Raw genomic sequence first — 18,284 nt, 5'->3', positions numbered from 1 at the left:
CTAGTTATTATAGATAAAGCACACCCTGCTGACCTCTACCACTGCGGAGATCCGAGGTGATGGAAGATTTTGGCACAGGGAGGAGGAGAGAGATCATGATATTTATAATTGTAATTGTGTTATCAATTAGACACTTTGCACCACTGTAAGCCAGATTACTTTTTACATTATACTATACATTGAGTGTGATTGTATGATAATTATTAATTAATACTTTTTTAAACTGCATAAACAAACACCACATATGATGGTCTATCCTTTAATTTATGCAATAGTCCTAATAAGCGCACAACATTTTGCCAGAAAGTTTATTTAAAGCATTGCTAAAAAATTTATTCATTTATACTGAAACATCGCAAACAGGGGCCAATCCTCTCAATAATGTAACAAAACATAACATTTCAGGCTATCTTTATGACCACAGGAAGTAGTTTATTATAGCAAACTCACAAATAACTGGTCCCTAAATAGCTGCCAGTGAATAAACACAGATTTTACTCCTATATTAACAGAAACAAAATAATTCTCACAATCATTCTCACATAGGCAATCTTTAGGGCTGTGACACCATACGCCTTATGTGTTAGGCAGTTATGTTGATTCAAATCAGTTATTACAACATTGTGAAATATAATAAAATGTTTATTCCTTTTTAGTACGATCCATAAACCTAACCTTTACTGTTTTACTGAACATTTATCACACTCAAAAATAGTATATATGGTGGATTTCTAGTTAAAATGAAACCCAGTCAAAACACGAAACTTCCAAAATATGTAAAACATTACTTAAAAAATTGATATATATATATTTCATTGTTTGTTTAACCTGTTCTATTACATATTCCTCCTTCAACTCATACGCATGGGTGTTACTTTAAATGATTTAACCTAGGTTCTCAAGCTGTATTAAATGGATTTTAATCATCAAAGTCCAAATAGTAAATGTGTCCTGTAGTTTTCTGAAGAAATAACATAATAAACATAGAATGGTTCTTTGTTCATTCATTTGGGTACACAGGACCTGATAGAGACCCGGACGCTATGCTGCGCTCGCTCGTATTGAGCGATTTTTAAAAATCTGCACATGCATATGAGTCGCAATGCGCGTGCGCGAACCAGCCAGTGCGATGGGAAAGTGCTCGCCCGTAGCCCGCAGTCGGGCCGCTATTTTGAGTGACAGATAGTGCCGTTTGTGGGTGGTGACAGGGGAAGGTGCTTGTAAACGGGGGTGTGGATGTGCGAACGAATGCCTGACCGACTGTCAAAATGGCGTTTAATGGGTGTGCATAATTAGCAAAGTAGCATCATTACACACACATGACTGGGTTGTATTTTAGCCCGAACTGCTCGCAATGTTGTGGTGGGAAAAGGCTACCACAAGCGCTGCGAACAGCTCCGATGGCTCTCGATGTTCCCGATTAATCCTACAACTGCCGGAGAAGACGTGTGTTGCAAGTGGCAAAGGGGCGTCTTTATACAGGTGCGAGCGCATAGTGCGGCCGCTCGCTATTACTTAGTGGGCGGCTTTACACGACACAGTGCGAGCACATGATTTAAATAGCCGGCCCCTTTTAGCCAGCGAGCTGATGCAAATAGCATCCGGCTCTGAATTAGGCCCACAGAACACTATGCTGCATGGAGGCTTTCAGATGTGCTAATGAACATTCTTTACAAGTTCTATTAAACAGAATCCTGGTGCCAGCATCCCATCCGCTGGAATCCCAAAGGTAAGTAGCGGGGTAGGGGTGAAAGTTAGCGTTAGGGGTAGGCACTAGTAGGAGGGTTAGGCACTAAGGGGGAAAGGTTAAGTTTAGGGTGCAGAGAGGGGAAGGATAGGTTTAGGCACCAGGGGGTGAGGTTAGGGTCAGGGACTGGGGAGGGAGGGTTAGGGATAGGGAGAGGGGGAGGGTTAGAATATTGACGGACAAGTGTCAGTATTCTAACCCTGTTGGGATTCTGACCGCCAGGATCCCAAGCACCAGCATACGGTACCCATCCCCTAGTAACAGCCCCTGTGGTAGTACACCAAATTTGCTGTGGGAAGATCAGAATAAAAACTACATGCTACCTCAGGGCCGCCATCAGGGGGGGGACTGCCGGGCCTCGAGTCCCGGGCCCGGAGAGAGTAGAGACAGAGGGGGGCCCAGCTGGCTGCGGTGCTGCACCGGCAGCCATAGAATACTGATAGTGCCTGACTGCCTGCTGCATTAACTTACAATTACAAATACAGTGCCGGCCGCGAGCCAGCCGGAGCTCGCATTACCAGCAGCCAATCAGGAGTGTAAGCTCCTGATTGGCTGCCGGTCTGAGAGCACAGATTGGCTTGGGCCCAGCGCCACCCAATCAAAGCTCCCGGACCGGCAGCCAATCAGGAGCGGCTCGGGTCCGGTGCCTGGTAAAATGCCAGTCGGTGCAGCAATACATATATAATCCTGATATACCATCAGTGCTGATCCCAGCTGCCAACTGAAGAAGTGCAATCCAGGTACTACATAGTGCCTGACCATGCTCTGTGCTCCCACTCCTGTTCCAGCTAGCCCTCCCTACCCTGTCCTCCCCTTTATGCTCTGAGCCTCCCCAGCTAGTCCAGCCAGCCTTCCTTGTCCCTGTATTGATCCAGCTATTGCTATATTCCAATTAACGTGTTTCCATTTATGACCCATGGTTTTCCGGTGATTAATCTATGGCAGGTCCCAGAGGCTGACTATCAGGCTTTTACCAGCTGCATCCTCGCTGCTGCGACCAGTGCACCCCACTTTCCCCAGAGTGTTCTCCATTGTCTTTCCGGCCACCTCCGGCTAATGGACGCCGCCATGTTGCCCGTGGTCAGCTGACTGTTGTTCCTCCTCCAGTCACAGTGCAGCAGGGGGTATAAAAGGGCTTCATTTCACTCCAGCAAGTTGCCAGAGCAACATTGCTAGTTAAGCTGCATCCCTAGGCTTCAGACTCCTGTGGTCAGACTTTGTTCCCAGAAGCTCTGTTCCACTGCACCTGAGTAATATTGATTACAGTCTGTCCCTGTACAGTCTGCACTATTGTGCTTCTATCCTTCAGACTGCAGCTATTCCTAATATCCTATATTCAGTGGATCCTGTTCTAATCCTGTCAGTCCAAATCTGGTCCGGAGTCAACAGTTTCAGCCTGACTCCTGTTCCAATCCAGCCGGTCCCAGTCCAGGCCAGATGCAATAGTCAGTTCCAGCCTGACTCCTGTTCCAATCCAGCTGGTCCCAGTCCAGTCCAGAGACAATAGTCAGTTCCAATCTGACTCATTTTCCAATCCATCTGGTCCCAGTCCTATCCAGAGGCAATAGTTAGTTCCAACCTTCACTCCTGGTCCAATCCAGCCAGTCCCTAGTTCAGTCCAGAGGCAATATTCAGTTCCATCCCAACTGCTGTACCAATCCAGCCAGTCCCAGTCCGGTCCAGAGACAATAGTTCCAGCCTAACTCATTTTCTTATCCAGCCAGTCCAGTGACCTGTCTGACTCCTGTTCTTATCCAAGTAGCTTGTTCATTCTCTATTCATTTCCTGCTTCCAGTATTCCTATCTGTATAATACTTCATGCATAAGAGCTACATACACCAACTCAGTTTCCTGCACACAATGGGCCTGATTCAGAGCCGTTCGCTATTTGCGGTCGTTCGTTCAAAAACAAGGGGTGGCTATTCAAATGATCCGTTCGCAAATTGCAGTCTGTTCACACCTCTAAGTCTGAACGAGCGAGCAAAACATACGCTCGTTTATTTGTTAAAAACGCCCCCTGGCCGCTCGCACCATACGTCATGTCCGCTATTTATTAGATTAATCGAGTACATCGACCAGCGTATGAACTGCTCGCTATTCTTGTGGTTGGTGTTTGCTACCACAAATTTGCGAGCAGTTCTGGCTATAAAATAACCCAGTGACGTGGTCAATGACGCTGCTGTATTAATTATGCACACCCATAATACGCCCGTTTTGACCTTTAAGCACGCCTGCGTTCGGATCTCCACTCCCCATTTTCAAGCACCTTCCCCTGTTACCACCCACATACGCCTCATTCTGTCACTCAAAATAGCAGGCACTCGCTATATAGCGTACAAACGATTTTTGGCCGCACTGACTGGTTCGCGCATGCGTACTAAAAACCGTACGCATGCGCAGATGTGCAAACATCGCTCGGAACGAGCGTACTGCCGCTAACGAGCGGCTCTGAATGAGGGCCAATGTCCTCTACTGAACCACATTCAGTGCCATCCCCGAGTATAAAAGTATCTCCTGACATGACAATCTACGATTGATCCCTGCGGCTTCCAATGCCAATCCGTGTATCACCCTTGGCTCATCAGTGACTAATCTCTGCTTGACCGCTGTAGCGTCTGAAGGTGCCTACACACTTGGCTATGTGCTCACGATCCAACATCATGTACGATTTCCCTTGAACTCTCCCCGGCATGCACACGATTTGGTGCAAAAAGCCACCAATTTGATACACGATCTCACGATCTATCGTGCATCGTGACATATGTCCAAATCATGAGATTGTGCATGATAAATCGGGAGCTTAACAAACAACACACAATGATCTTCACGATTGGATGGAAATTTAAATAATGGGCAGGCCTAGCTAGGGGGTATAAAAAGCAGGCACCATTTTAACTCTGTGCACATTCTGCTCTGCTACTAGTGAGGCTAGAAGTATAACTGCTGAACCCTCTACATTGCTACTGTGCTCTGTTTTGTATTTGGCTTGCCTTTTACAAAGTGTGTTCTACCTGCAAGTGTGTGCTACCTGCATTCTATCCTGTTCCTGAATTCTGTGCTGATGGATCCCTCTCGGTATAGAGTGTTGGTCACCTATGCTGGGGTCAAGGTGATGAAGGAGAGGGCCCAGCGAAGGAGAAGAGCATGCTGGACCAAGGAGTGGCTGCTGCAAAGGGATACTCGCTCTCACATGTCCCTGCTGATGGAGCTCAAGGAGAACAACCCAGACGACTACTGCAACTACCTGTGCATGGATGACGCCACCTTCCAGGAGATGCTGAGTATGGTGACCCCCCTACATCCGGAGGCAGGACACAAGGCTGCGGAGGGCAATCCCTGCTGAAGAGAGGCTGGTGGCTACCCTGAGGTACCTGGCTACAGGAAGGTCACTGGAAGACCTGAAGTGTGGGACCCTCATCTCCTCTCAGTCCTTGGGCGTCATCATCCCGGAGACCTGCAAGGCTATTGTTTTTTTTGTCACTCTTCAAAGAACAATATTCTCAGCCAATAAGGCTGCATTAACAACACTGTGCCAATAACACTGCACAGTAATAAATAAAAAATGTTTTTTTTTTTTAATATATAAATTTTAAAATATGCATATAAAATGTAGAAAACAGCATTATCACCAAATTGTATCAGTCCCAACAGCTAGGCTGCTGTATGGTATACGGTGGGTCAGATGCCAGATTGAACAGGCCAATACACACATGGCACAAGTACAGATTATGGCCCCGGCTACCATCAATCTGTACTTGCGACATGTGTGTAGAGACCTTGTCCAATCAGCGTCATCACCACCATATACCATACATTAGCTATTGGGAGTGATAAAATTTGGTGATAGTACAGGAAACAATAATAAAAATAAGGCATTATATATTAAAAAAATGTGGCAAATCATCCTCTGCCTCCAGCATAGCACTGTAAATTGCCTGGCTTGTGGATGGGGTACTGGGTGGGGGCGAAGCCTCCAACTGGGCTGGAGGGGGCTCACAGAGGCGGTTGGGGCAGGTGAGCACATAAGAGGGTCTCCTACATATGTGGAAACATGCAGATTAGAATTTAGAGCCCTAATCAGTAGCTCATAGACAAGCCTCTGGAACTCCTTTTGTGTTTGCCCTATCATTTTGCGCATTGTGCTATTTATATTTGACGTAAAGTCATCAATATGATCCGGTTTTCTTTGGAGGATTTGTTCCGCCTGCTGCAGGAACATGTCCTCCGGCTCGGTGGGTTGCTGTTGCTGCTGCTTTCTCCCCTGCCATTTTGTTTTCCTTTGGGGAGGTGCGGAAGAAGTTGGGGGGGGGGTTCAATGGTCGGTGGTCATGGGGATGAGGTATCCACCTTGCTGTCCCCGATCAGACTGATGTCTGGAGTTGTGGACAAATCAGGGTCTTGGGTGGGAGTTTGTATAGGAAAAAACCATGGATGAGTGGAAGACCATTGTTGAAGAGTTTGAACAATGTTGGAATTTCCCTAACTGCGGAGGAGACATCGATGCAAAACATATACACATCAACTCACCTGCCAACACCGGATCATATTACTACAACTATAAAGGCTTCTTCAGCATCGCTCTCATGGCAGTGGTGAATGCCAACTATGAATTTTTGTTTGTGGATGTTGGCAAGAATGGCCGTGCTTCGGATGGTGGGTCATTCAAACAGACGACATTCTACCAGAGACTCACCAACAAAACCCTCAACTTGCCGTCACTGGACGAGACAAAGCATGGCCTAAATTACGTTTTTGTCGCAGACGAGCCTTTTGCTTTACATGTGATGAAGCCATGGGCCACTCACGATTTGGGCATTTTTACACGATTTGTCATCACAATGCGTCGGAATCGTGCAAATCACGTAAAATATTGCCAAGTGTGTAAGCACCTTGATACCTCTTTGTATATAATATTGGCTTCCCTGTGATCTTTACCTGCTATATCCCTGTGGCTTTTGAAATCTCCCTATCTATAACCTAGGCTTGTTTGTGGTAACAATACCGTGACTCCTTGTGCACCAGTACTCTGCTTTCTGACACTTCTCTGTGTTACCAGCCTATCATGCTAGGACCCAATGCAATGGCCTGCAACCTGAGGTAGCGGGTGCAACAAAGACCATACCTCCTTGCAGGTGCAATAGACTCAGTACCCCTGTCACTGGTAGTGCTAATACCATCTTATATTTTTAGAATATTGAATAATCCGCCGATATGTGACAAAATTATTGAAATGTATCAGGTCATTGTAAACAGGATTTGGCAGATTTCTTCAGTTTTTCAACAAAGGCAAAGGTGAATGCTTGAAAATATTCTGTTTGCTTCTATTTTGGGTACTGTATATAGGTTTATAGGACATTCTAATATTTGTATGAGGACTTGTGATTTCACCAATTGTATATCGAAGTTCTATACCTCTGCTACCCATGGGTAGCAGAATGTAAGCTCTGACGAGCAAGGCCCTCTACCCTCTTGTGCTTCTCCCTACTTTACTTTCATCTACTTCTTACTCACCACTAGGGCACCTAACACTTGGTTGCTTATGCTCTGCTGCTTATCTATGTGTTATGGTCGCTAATGTAGCAATATATATTATCCATGTCCTGGTCCTGTAGTGTATTGTTCTGTAAGTCCCTTGTCTATAACTCGTTTATGTACTTTGTAAGGCGCTGCAGAACATTTGTGACGCAATATAAATAAATGATAATAATAATAATAATAATAATAATAATAATAGGTGATTGGTGAGCTGTGTCACTGTCATATTTTGTTCTAGTTCTCAGCAATCAATGCAGTTATGAAGTACTTAAAAAAATAATTATACCAGTATTATAAATGTAACAGTGACAAGGAAAGTATGCAGAAAGAATAATAAGCAGATTTTTGCTGGCAGTATATCACATGACTGAATCATGAACAAAAGAATTTTATGAATGGAAACTGTATACTGTTTTATAGCTCTCCACTTTGTGACCAACCAGCCATAATAAACAACTGGCACCTTGTGGATATCAATGTCCCTGCAGCACCCCCAAAGTGTTTGCTCGCTTATCTGTAAATGTGGCTAGCATTCCACTCACAGATTTTCCCTCTGTTCTGCATAATGGATGTCGCCATCTTGGACTGTATCACATGATCCATTCCCCCTACCAGATCTCTGAGGCCACACTACAGAACACTAATTTTCTCCTATTGCATCCTCCTTTCCTATAAAATAATTGCCCTGTTTATTACATGTTTGCTCTAAGGACATGTAACTTCCTGCTTCTAATAATAAGAATTATTGCTTCTACTAATAAGGTACATAGTAAATAAGAAAAAGAGGCGTAGATGTAAATTTGTGGTCAAAACAGGATGAGGTGGATAACTGTCAGCAGGGTGAAAAATAATAATGCCAAACAGATGTCCGAGTCCATAGTGGTGCATGTAATAGCTTTCCTAAGCATGTCCATACTATTGGTGCATAGCAGATGTGAGCAAGCAGAATAGTCCACACCAAAACCATTGAAAACCAGAGTAGGTTTCATTGCAGACTAGCAGTGCCACCTGTCATTGCTGAGTCCACTCCCTCAGTCCTCTCCTGCACTGGGATCCTCCGGAGCCTGTCAGTCAGCTCCACCCCCCAGATTACACGAGAAACTGCTGCTGGAAGAAGCCCAGTAAGTTACCTCTGTAATGGCTTCCTGGTGAGGAGAAAGGATTGGTGTGTGTGTGTATACAGTATATATATATATATATATAATATATAATACATATATTGTGTGTGTGTGTGGTGTATATATATATATATATATATATAAATATACAGGGCCATAACTAGGGTAGTGCCACCAGTGCCATGGCACAGGGCAACGCAGGGCAGGGGGCTTCTCCTGGCCTCCCCTATCTCTTCCCTGGCCCTTCCCTATGAGGTTATGAAGTCATGGCCCTTTTTCAGGTGCACTATCTAATGTCCCTATTTAAAAATTGGAGAGGGGGGGCCGCTAATGTTCTCTCTGGCACAGGGCACCAGAAAGTCTTGTTATGGCTCTGTGTATATATATATATATATATATATATATATAAATAGACTTACCTCTTGTTTTAAGCTGACACCCAGATCTGGATGGGAAAGTGCAACTAGTTATCAGTAAGGTTATATATTTGTATAGATAGAATCCAGGTGGCGCTGATTGATCTTTCACTTATTTTATATATATATATATATATATATATATATATATATATACATTCACACACACACACACAAATATATATGTGTGTAACTGTAAATGTGTGGCGTGATGTATGTATATGTGTCATGATCCTGTCTAATTTATCTCATATGCTATAGGTTTGTTTTGTGATTTACCTCTGCCACCTGTCCTGTGGGTCGGGATATTCTGATTTGCCTGGGAAGTCTGCTCAGCATGCAGGCTGCAGCACCTCCAGTGTGAGTATGAGACTGTGCTATACCTTCCAGGCTGATTATTCACCTGAGAATTCTTTTGTCTGTGAAACCTGCAGATTCCTGATAAGAACAGTGTTTGCAGTCTAAATAGTAATGCTGGACTTGAACAGCAGAGAGCATGAAGTTGCATTTGCTCTCAGTGCCTGCTATTCTCTCTACACTTCCACAGCTTGCTAGTACTCAGACTGCACACCAGAGTTCCCTTCAAAACTCAATATAGGCGCAGCCATGTTGGACTCAGTCACCTGACTCTCTTCCACCACTCAGGTCACTGCTCCCAGACCAAATGACCACAGTAGACAATCCCCAACGGCCCTGTGATATATAAGGAACTTCCTGGCAGTCTGCTGGTACCAGTGATTTGTTGGCTTTATCCTGCTGCAAGCTGATAGAGAATTTCTTCAGATTCTCCAACACAGTGGCTTCCAGCATAGTTCCTATCTCGAGCGCTCCTGGCTCCAGCTAATCCAGTTCAATCCCGGTGTCCAGCATTCCAGTTCAATCCCGGTGTCCAGCATTCTGGTTCAATCTCGGCACACAATATTCCAGAGTCCACTATCAGTTGTTACCACTCCTCTCTAAACCACTCGATTGCATGAGGAAAAGTTACATAAGACCTCCCAGCTTCTGCCCAGACCTCTAAAACGTCATTCCAGCCAGAACCCTTAGTCCGGGTCCACAACCAAACACATCTGTGACAGTATGTATATGTGTGTGGGTATGTATGTGTATATGTAAATATACTGGTAGGTTAATTGTCTCCCAACAAAAAAAATTACCCCTAGTGTGTATGTGTGTGAGCATGTGATAGGGAATATAGATTGTAAGCTCCACTAGGGCAGGGACTGATGTGAATGGCCAAATATTCTCTCTGTAAAGCGCTGCGGAATATGTGTGCGCTATATAAATAACTGGTAATAATAATAATAATAATAATATGTGTGGTGTATATGTGTGGTGAGGAACAGCAGCTGGAGGTGTTCCTGGGTGGAGCCACAGTTTGATTACAGTGACTGGAGGCTGTACCGGACCCTGCAGGCACAGAAAGGAGTCGTGGTTATCGCAGGGGGGGGGGGGGGGGGTAAGAGGCACACACTCATCTACAACTACCCACTAACAGTGGCCCGCAGCTAGCTGGCAGCTACAGCCCTATGTATAGTGCCCAGCAATAACCTCCCCAGACACCAGTGCAGAAAAGGAGTTATAATTAATAAGTGTCTACAGCCTGAAACTTTAGTACCCGCATAAGCCGCACAGAGCCTTAGACTTGGTCCTTGGGACTTGTGGGCAGGAGAGTCCCCGTAAGGAGCTGCAGGAGTTGCATATAATAATCCCCATCCGAGCAGCTCTGTGTGCAGTAGGAGAGGCAAAGCCATCTAACAAGCTGTCACAGTAGTGTGTTTGTAGCAACAAGGTTGCAGCACTATTGACATTAACATTGTTGCAGAGTCTGTCAGCCAGGATTAAATAAAGAGACAATTGCACTTAGGAGCAACGCAGCTTTATATTAACCCACAGTGGAGCTATTTCTGCGTAAGCAGAATACAGTCAGACCTTCCAGCTAATAACCCGGGCAATGCAGTGTACACTCAGGAATATTTAATACAGTATTAATTCATGAACTAATAGCTTCTGGCCAGTAAAGCTTGGGGAAAATAATCCACAAACTGAGAGACTAATTTAAGGACTGTTAGTTATTGTCTTACTGTTTAGTTACAGCGTTTAAATTAATCTGTGGTAGGGAAAGTATTGCATGCATTAACCTCTTAAAACCAACAGGAGGAGAGGAATCCCTACCGCTTGCGAGGCAGCTGTGTTCCTGAATAATAAAACGTGAATTGTTGTTTTTCTCGTGTGAACTGTAACTGTATCTGTTATTGTAATTGAACTTGTAACTTTTACTACGAAAGTGTTATCTTGTTCACCGTGTGCATCACTTATACATTTACTGTAAAACTATTATCTATTGACATTGCATGATCTTATCTTATTTACTTGTTTGTCTCACATTAGCCCTTACCTCTCTGTATGAAAACCTAGAACCTATCCTCGATATTATCTGAGACTTTTTCGTGGTACCATGATTTACCAGGGTGTCACATATTCATAGCGAGTGATGTGCGGTGAGGTAAATGGCTGGGGAGGCACCAGCTAGTGTCAGAGCCAAATTTACAGATACATATATGAACATGAGGGTTCATGTGGGCATTATACAATGGTGAGGCGTATATATAGTGCTAGAAGTTTGGTGTGTTTTGATCAGGGATGTGCGGAAAAGGTAGACAGGGGAGGCAGTGCCTCACCTGCCATACACTATTTACTCTAAAGTTTTGACTATAAAAATGATTAGATTAATTCAAAGAAGATATTTATAATAATTTCTTTACATTTTACTTATCATTTTTATAGTAAAAACTGTGGAGTATACCTAAAAATTACAGGAAAGGCTCTGCCTCACCTGACCATACATCACTGTTCATAGCCTTTGTTACTCGCAGGATCTCAAGGAACATTTCTGTGAAAACCTGATCAAAATCTATTCAGTAGATATATACATACAACCATAAAGCAAAAGTCCCGCATCCAGCTCCACTCTGGTGGAAGTTGTTGATCACGGAAGTCAGGTGCACCCTCTTCCACGCAGCACTGTCATGGACAAGTGAAGATTTTCTCCTAGGCATTGTGAAATCCCCACCAAAACGAACTGGAAGCTGCATGAGTGTGGTGTGTGTATGTATATAACCAATGAACATGACAGTGAGATGATTCATAGCCTACAGTATGCTACTCAGAGGATCTCAAGGAACATTTCAGTGAAAACCTGATCAAAATCGGTTCAGTAGTTCTCGAGTTTATCACAAACAGTCATACAAACGAACAATTTTATATATATATATATATATATATATATATGCATGTGTTTGTGGTATTTTAGCTATTTTTACATTTGCTTGTTTACCCATGGTATGGAAAATGCCCCAATGCGGGCGTAATTTAGATTAATCTCAATATGTTATATACTATATTTCTTCTTCGAGTGTGCCCAATTTTTATATACTTTTGTTCTCCTTTCCCTTTATATATTTGAATTTGCCTGTGGGTGCACCTCTTATTTAATTGTGCTTTAGTAGTGGCTTTCAAGATAGTTTGCAAGTTATCTTGTTTTATTGGTATACACACTAACCATCTCCTGTGAGATAAGAAAAATTTAAAGTATTGAAAGCTTTTTTACTAATACTTTTATATTCTTAATTATACTACTGTGTACTGTACATCAAGAAATAGTATATTAAAAAAAATTACCACATCACATTTGCCTATAAGGGTACATACAATTTTAAGAAAAAAACAAGAAGTTTCATTGTTTTTGACATATTTATTGTGAAATACGAAGAAGTGTAGATGATATCACTGAGCTTTTGTCTTAATTACATAATACAATGACAATAAAAACAAACAATAATAGAAACAAAACCATAATTATTCAAAAAAATCGTTAATATCTTGTTTTTTTTGTCTACAAACTTCGTTTTGTCGCTTTCCGCTTATAAGCTTTTCTGTGTGGTCTGTGTATCATCCAGCAGTAGTCAGCCATCATGCTGACGTCCCAACGACCCTGGTATCTTCTTTCTACATCTTTAACGTCTTGGTGGAACCGTTCACCCTGTTCTACACTGTAGTCTACGAGATTATTCGGGAAATGCTCAATATGGACAGGGGCGCAGAGAGGGGGGGAGCGCCGCCCCCCCTCCCTTCCTCCCACCTCCCTCGCAGAAGCCCAGCACGTGGGAGATTGCTAGCTGCTGCCAAGCAGCAGCCACAGCAATCTCCTCTGCCTGAGGGGGGGAGCAATCACACTGATCGCGCCCCCCTCTGGCTTTGCGCCGTGCTGAGGGGCTCACAGCGCCCAATATAGGCAGGGGCGTCGAGAGGGGGGGGAGCGGGTACACTATACCCGGGCCTGGGCTTCCAGAGGGGCCACAAGGGGGCCCGGGTCCGGCGCCGCCTCCCCTCCGTTCCTCCCACCTCCCTCCCTCGCAGAAGCCCAGCACGTGGGAGATTGCTAGCGGCTGCTAAGCAGCAGCCACAGCGATCTCCTCTGCCTGAGGGGGGGAGCAATCACACTGATCGCGCCCCCTCTGGATTGGTGCCGTGCTGAGGGGCTCACAGCACCCCCTCCCCGACGCGCGCCGCTGCAAAACTGTTTTTAAAAAAAAATTCTTCAAGGGGGCGTGACCACGCCTCCCGCGATTAGGCCATGCCCCTTCTTTACCAGGGCCCCGCGGCGCTCTCTATGGCCCTGAATATGGGAATTCAAAGAATTTACTTTTAAACTCATATTGCAGCCAACTATTAAGCATTTACCCTGACAATTTCTTTGTAGTTTGGATCCTTGACATTGCCTAAAACTGTTTAAATTACTTGTATTGGACGAGTAGTGTGTACTGTATATGTACTGTGTGTGTGTAGTGTGTACTGTGTGTGTCTGTGGTGGTAGGCAGGGTTTAAAATGAGCCGGCACAGGGCAAAACTGTGTTACATCTGTTGTATTTGATTCCACCTTTGCCAGCTCACCTTGTAGTTGTAGTTGTTGTGTGTGTGCAATGTACCTTAGACAGTATGGGGTTTAGGCCCTTTGTAAATTTCAGCTCCAGGACCATGTGGACCTTAATCTGGCACTGGGCAGGGAGAAGTTTTATGACAAGAACTGAATTGCAACGTTCTATACTACCGACTGAATTCATTGAAGACAATGTTTTATAATAAATGTAGGCAGAATACATTTATTACTTTAAAGAATATGAAAAAAATGACTTATTCATAAATACACGTTTTGCAGAAAAACGTAATGTGATATGCAAAATCGGGAGTCATTTTCGTGTTCAGAAGCCAAAAATCTAGAAGTATCACATAAATTTGTTAAAAAAGCTTTTTCATCACAGACCTGTCTAATCCATCCCGAGCCCCCTTTCGCTCCCTATCCCACCTTATTCGGAATAATTACTGACCTAGTAAAATAGAATAACTCACCCATGCATAATTAAAAAGAAAATCTAAAAAAAATGTGACCTGTTGGGGGTACTTGAGGACAGGAGTTGAGAACCATTGCTATATTGAATTAAGATGTGATGACTGTGGAGGCCATTAGAGTACACTAAACATACTGTCATGCTTGTGGAACAAGTAACGGAGCATGGCGATCTTGCACCAGGTGCTGCCCACACCCCTGAACATGTGACATCATGACATTACATTGAGGGGGCATGGCCCCTGCACCGGGAAGACACACTGTTGTTAGGAGGCTCCAGGTGGCTGTACAGGATGCAGGTGCATGCCCGTAACATCAATTTCAAGCACACTGCAAGATAAATGAATTTTGCCTTGGTGCCATGATGGTGCCGCCCCTAGGGCCTTGTGCTATGGCACCGCACACACACCAATAATTATGAAACTGCATGGAACCTTACTTAGATGACATGTGCTATGTAACATGGTGTATTATCTTACTAGATGTATCCATTAGAAGATGGGTAGAGAGGGCCATAAAGGGATGCACATGAGCAACAACAATACTTAGGCAGACTGTGGTGATTAAAAAATGCTCAATAGGTATTAAATGACCTAATGTGTACCAAGAAACAATTCCCAACACCATGACACCACCACCAGCCTGAAGCATTGACACAAGGCACAACGGATCCATGGATTCATTTTAGCTGACAGGAGTAGAGCCCAGAGTAGTCTTCTGCTGTTATAGTCCATCCACTTTAAAGTTCAACATGCTGTGTGGTCAAAGATCTCTTCTGCTTACCACTGTTGTAACACATGGTTATGAGAGTCACTGTCACATTCATGTGAGCTTGAACCTGCCTGGTCTTTCCCCTATGACCGCTCTCATTAAAAAGGTCTTATTACCCACACAACTAACACTCAATACATTTTTTTTACATTGCACAGAATCCTCTAAACTTGTGTAGACCTTCAAAACCAAAACTTGATTTTCCGTTAAATATTTATTCTCCCAACTACCGTGTGTGTAAATTTAATATGTTAAGTTTATGTAAACTTTGACAGTTAATGTATGATTAACATAATATTCTTCATTTTAAAGCATTGCAAAATACAAAATTTATCTCAAATGATAAATGTAGCTCTTTAGCATTTAAAATGCAGATTTAATGATAATTATAACATAAGTGAAAATGCAGCTACACATAAGGTACAATTAATCAGATGACAGGTCTATTGAAATTTCTAGAGGAAAAATCTTTTCCACTAGAATTTATTTTTGATTGTTGTTACATGTACATTACATACAGTATTTCATAAAGTGCATTTTAGTTTTTCTCATCCATACAGATTATTTTTTTCTGTTTTTACTCTAGATCATCCATGTTTTTATCATCCATGGGCCCCATCACAAATTTCTTTCTATAACTGTAATAACAGCATGTGCAGTAATTGTAGCACAAATGCAAATGTACACAAAAATTAAAAACCTTTTATATGGATATATACATTATATAATAAGAAAACTAATAATTATAGTGCTTTCCTACCAATAGGTTTAAAAGAGAATATATATATATATATATATATACATATAAAAAAGAAACATATATATATATATATATATATATATTTTTATATATATATAGGTATTCTGTGTATATAGTGTATATGTATTTTCTGTATATTTTACATTATTACCAGTTATTCACATAGCGCACACATATTCCGCAGTGCTTTACAGAGAATATTTGTCCATCCACATCAGTCCCTGCCCCAGTGGAGCTAACAATCTAGATTCCCTATCATATGCACAAACATATGATATGATATGATAAGGTGCCCATCCACTAGACGATTAAATTGAGCGATTGAACATTAATGATATCGTTATTGTTCAATCGTTCATAAATCGTTTGCAAATCGTTAAGAAAAAGTCTAAATGACCTGCAATGCGCGCTCCCGCTGGTCGTTTAGACATCTATCATCGGACAAACATGCTGGACAACCTGACGATAACGTCAGGTTCAGCATGTTTGCAGATGATTGATGTGACTACACTGAATGACTGCTCTTTCAGGGAAGGCACATCACAGACTGACAAACGACTGCACGATTACAATGTCGTAATTGTGCAATCGTTTTCATGTCTTTTAGTGGATGGGCTCCTTCACACACAAGGGTTAATTTTGTTGGGACCCAATTAACATCTAGTATATTTTTGGAGTGTGGGAGGAAACCCACGCAAGCACAGGGAGAATATACAAACTCCACACATATATATTTATATACACACATAAATCCCATATACTGTGTCTAGTGTGTATACATGTATATAAGGAATCGGTATGATTTACACCAGCATCCTGGCAGCAGTGGAAATCCCAATGGTCCTCAGGTAAGTATTAACTGACCTAATTCTTCCCCCTAACACTAACCCTCCCTTAGGGGTGCCTAACCCTAACCTCTCCCCCCAGTACCTAACCCTAATCCCCCCTCTAAGTGCCTAAACCTAACCCCTCCTTCCCCGCTGCCTAAACCTAAGTCCCCCAGGGCATGTCTAACCCTAACCTCCCCCCCGGGGGTGCCTAACCATAACCCCCCCTTCCCCTAGCCTAAACCTAACCTCCCGGGGGGGGGTGCCTAACCCTAAGTCCCCCCTGGAACCCTAAACCTAACCCTGCCCCCCCACGGCTATCCGCGCTCGGCACCTGGCGTCCTTGCCAGGCATCGGGCTCCCGGCGTATGTCTAATGACAGGCGTCGGCATATCGATGCCTGTCTTTAGACCCTTGCCGTGATATGACAGTTGGGAAGCCGGCTGTCAGCATTAGGTCCGCCAGCTTCCTGGCTGCATACCATATATAGATATACAGTATATAGATATACTGTATCTAGTGTGTATATATATATATATATATATATATATACAGTTCCATGATCCGGTATTCATAGAGGTAGTTCCAGTTACTGTGCTGTGTGCCTTCCACAGAAAGTCAAAACAGACCAACTGAAATATACCAGTCCACTGGCGGCACTCCAGACTAAAAATATTACACTTAGACAAGTAGCTTACAAATGCAACGTTTCAGCGCCTTTATTAGCTTGACAAAAGCGCTACTTGTCTAAGTGTTTTATTTTTAGTCTGGAGTGCCGCCAGTGGACTGGTATATATATATATATATATATATATATTTTTTTTAACACAGGGTATAGAAGATGAGGATTCCAGACAGGCGGGTACTTGGTGAAGCAGTGTCTTTTTAATGGTAGCAGACACTGCACCTTAGCATACATGAGGATAGGCCTGGACACACACACATGTGTGTGTCCATACGCACATAACAGAAAATAAGCAAACAACATAGAAGTATGTGATCCAGCTCACCTTGTGCTAATGTCTGTGGACCCTCCAGGTCCCTGCACACTAATGCTAACCACCACCCCCAGCCTATCACAAATATATAAAGAAAAGGGGGGTACACAATTTATTAGTGATAAAACAAGGGTCCATATGATAAACAACATAAAAACAACAATAGTTCATCAGCTGCTAAAAAATGTATACTGTATCTAAAATGGTTAAAACACAGTATTTTGAAGACAGAAAAAAATGAATTAATAAATATCTTAAAAAAGCTTATCTTAGTTCAGGAGAATAAAAGTTAAAGTGGTAAGAGAATGGAGCTCTCTAACACATTTTGGGCCTGATTCAGATCCGCTCGCGAGCACATAGCGCTCGCAAGCGGGTCGATGTTTGGCCCCTACGCATGCGCCGCCTCCTGCAAACACATGCAGTTCAGTCGTTCTGGGGCTCGCTACAAGACGGGGTGGCTGTCGATGTTGATTGACAGCACGCCCCTTTTTGTAGGTGGGGAGGGGGGTGGCTGCACAAACGCAGGCATTCCCTTAGGAACGCCTGCCATTTGTGGGCGGCCCTACTGACATCACTCATGATGTCAGTAGTGGACTTCTTGCTCTATTAGAGCATGAAGTCCACTCGGATTTGCGGGAGCTGAGACCCTACCACAGGGTCTCGTCGCAAGCCCAATGGTCGCGATAATCGTGACAATCGCCAGGC

General features: G+C 43.3%; 1 protein-coding gene across 3 annotated transcripts in view; it reads right to left on the bottom strand.

Moving 5' to 3' along the window:
• The window catches only part of TENM2 (teneurin transmembrane protein 2), a 2,186,131-nt gene that overhangs the window by 1,600,591 nt on the left and 567,256 nt on the right, over positions 1-18,284 (bottom strand). The window contains exon 4 of one of the 3 annotated variants that reach the window (XM_088454943.1): positions 243-277. The exons of the other annotated variants lie outside the window; for them this stretch is intronic. Coding sequence (XP_088311069.1) covers positions 243-277 — 35 coding nt within the window. The remainder of the gene's footprint in view (positions 1-242; positions 278-18,284) is intronic. 3 annotated transcript variants of the gene reach the window in all.

The sequence above is a fragment of the Taudactylus pleione genome, unplaced genomic scaffold (genome assembly GCF_031769625.1).
Source record: "Taudactylus pleione unplaced genomic scaffold, aTauple2 ptg000637l, whole genome shotgun sequence".
Taxonomy (NCBI): Eukaryota; Metazoa; Chordata; class Amphibia; order Anura; family Myobatrachidae; genus Taudactylus; species Taudactylus pleione.
This window is presented reverse-complemented; position numbering and strand designations above follow the sequence as displayed.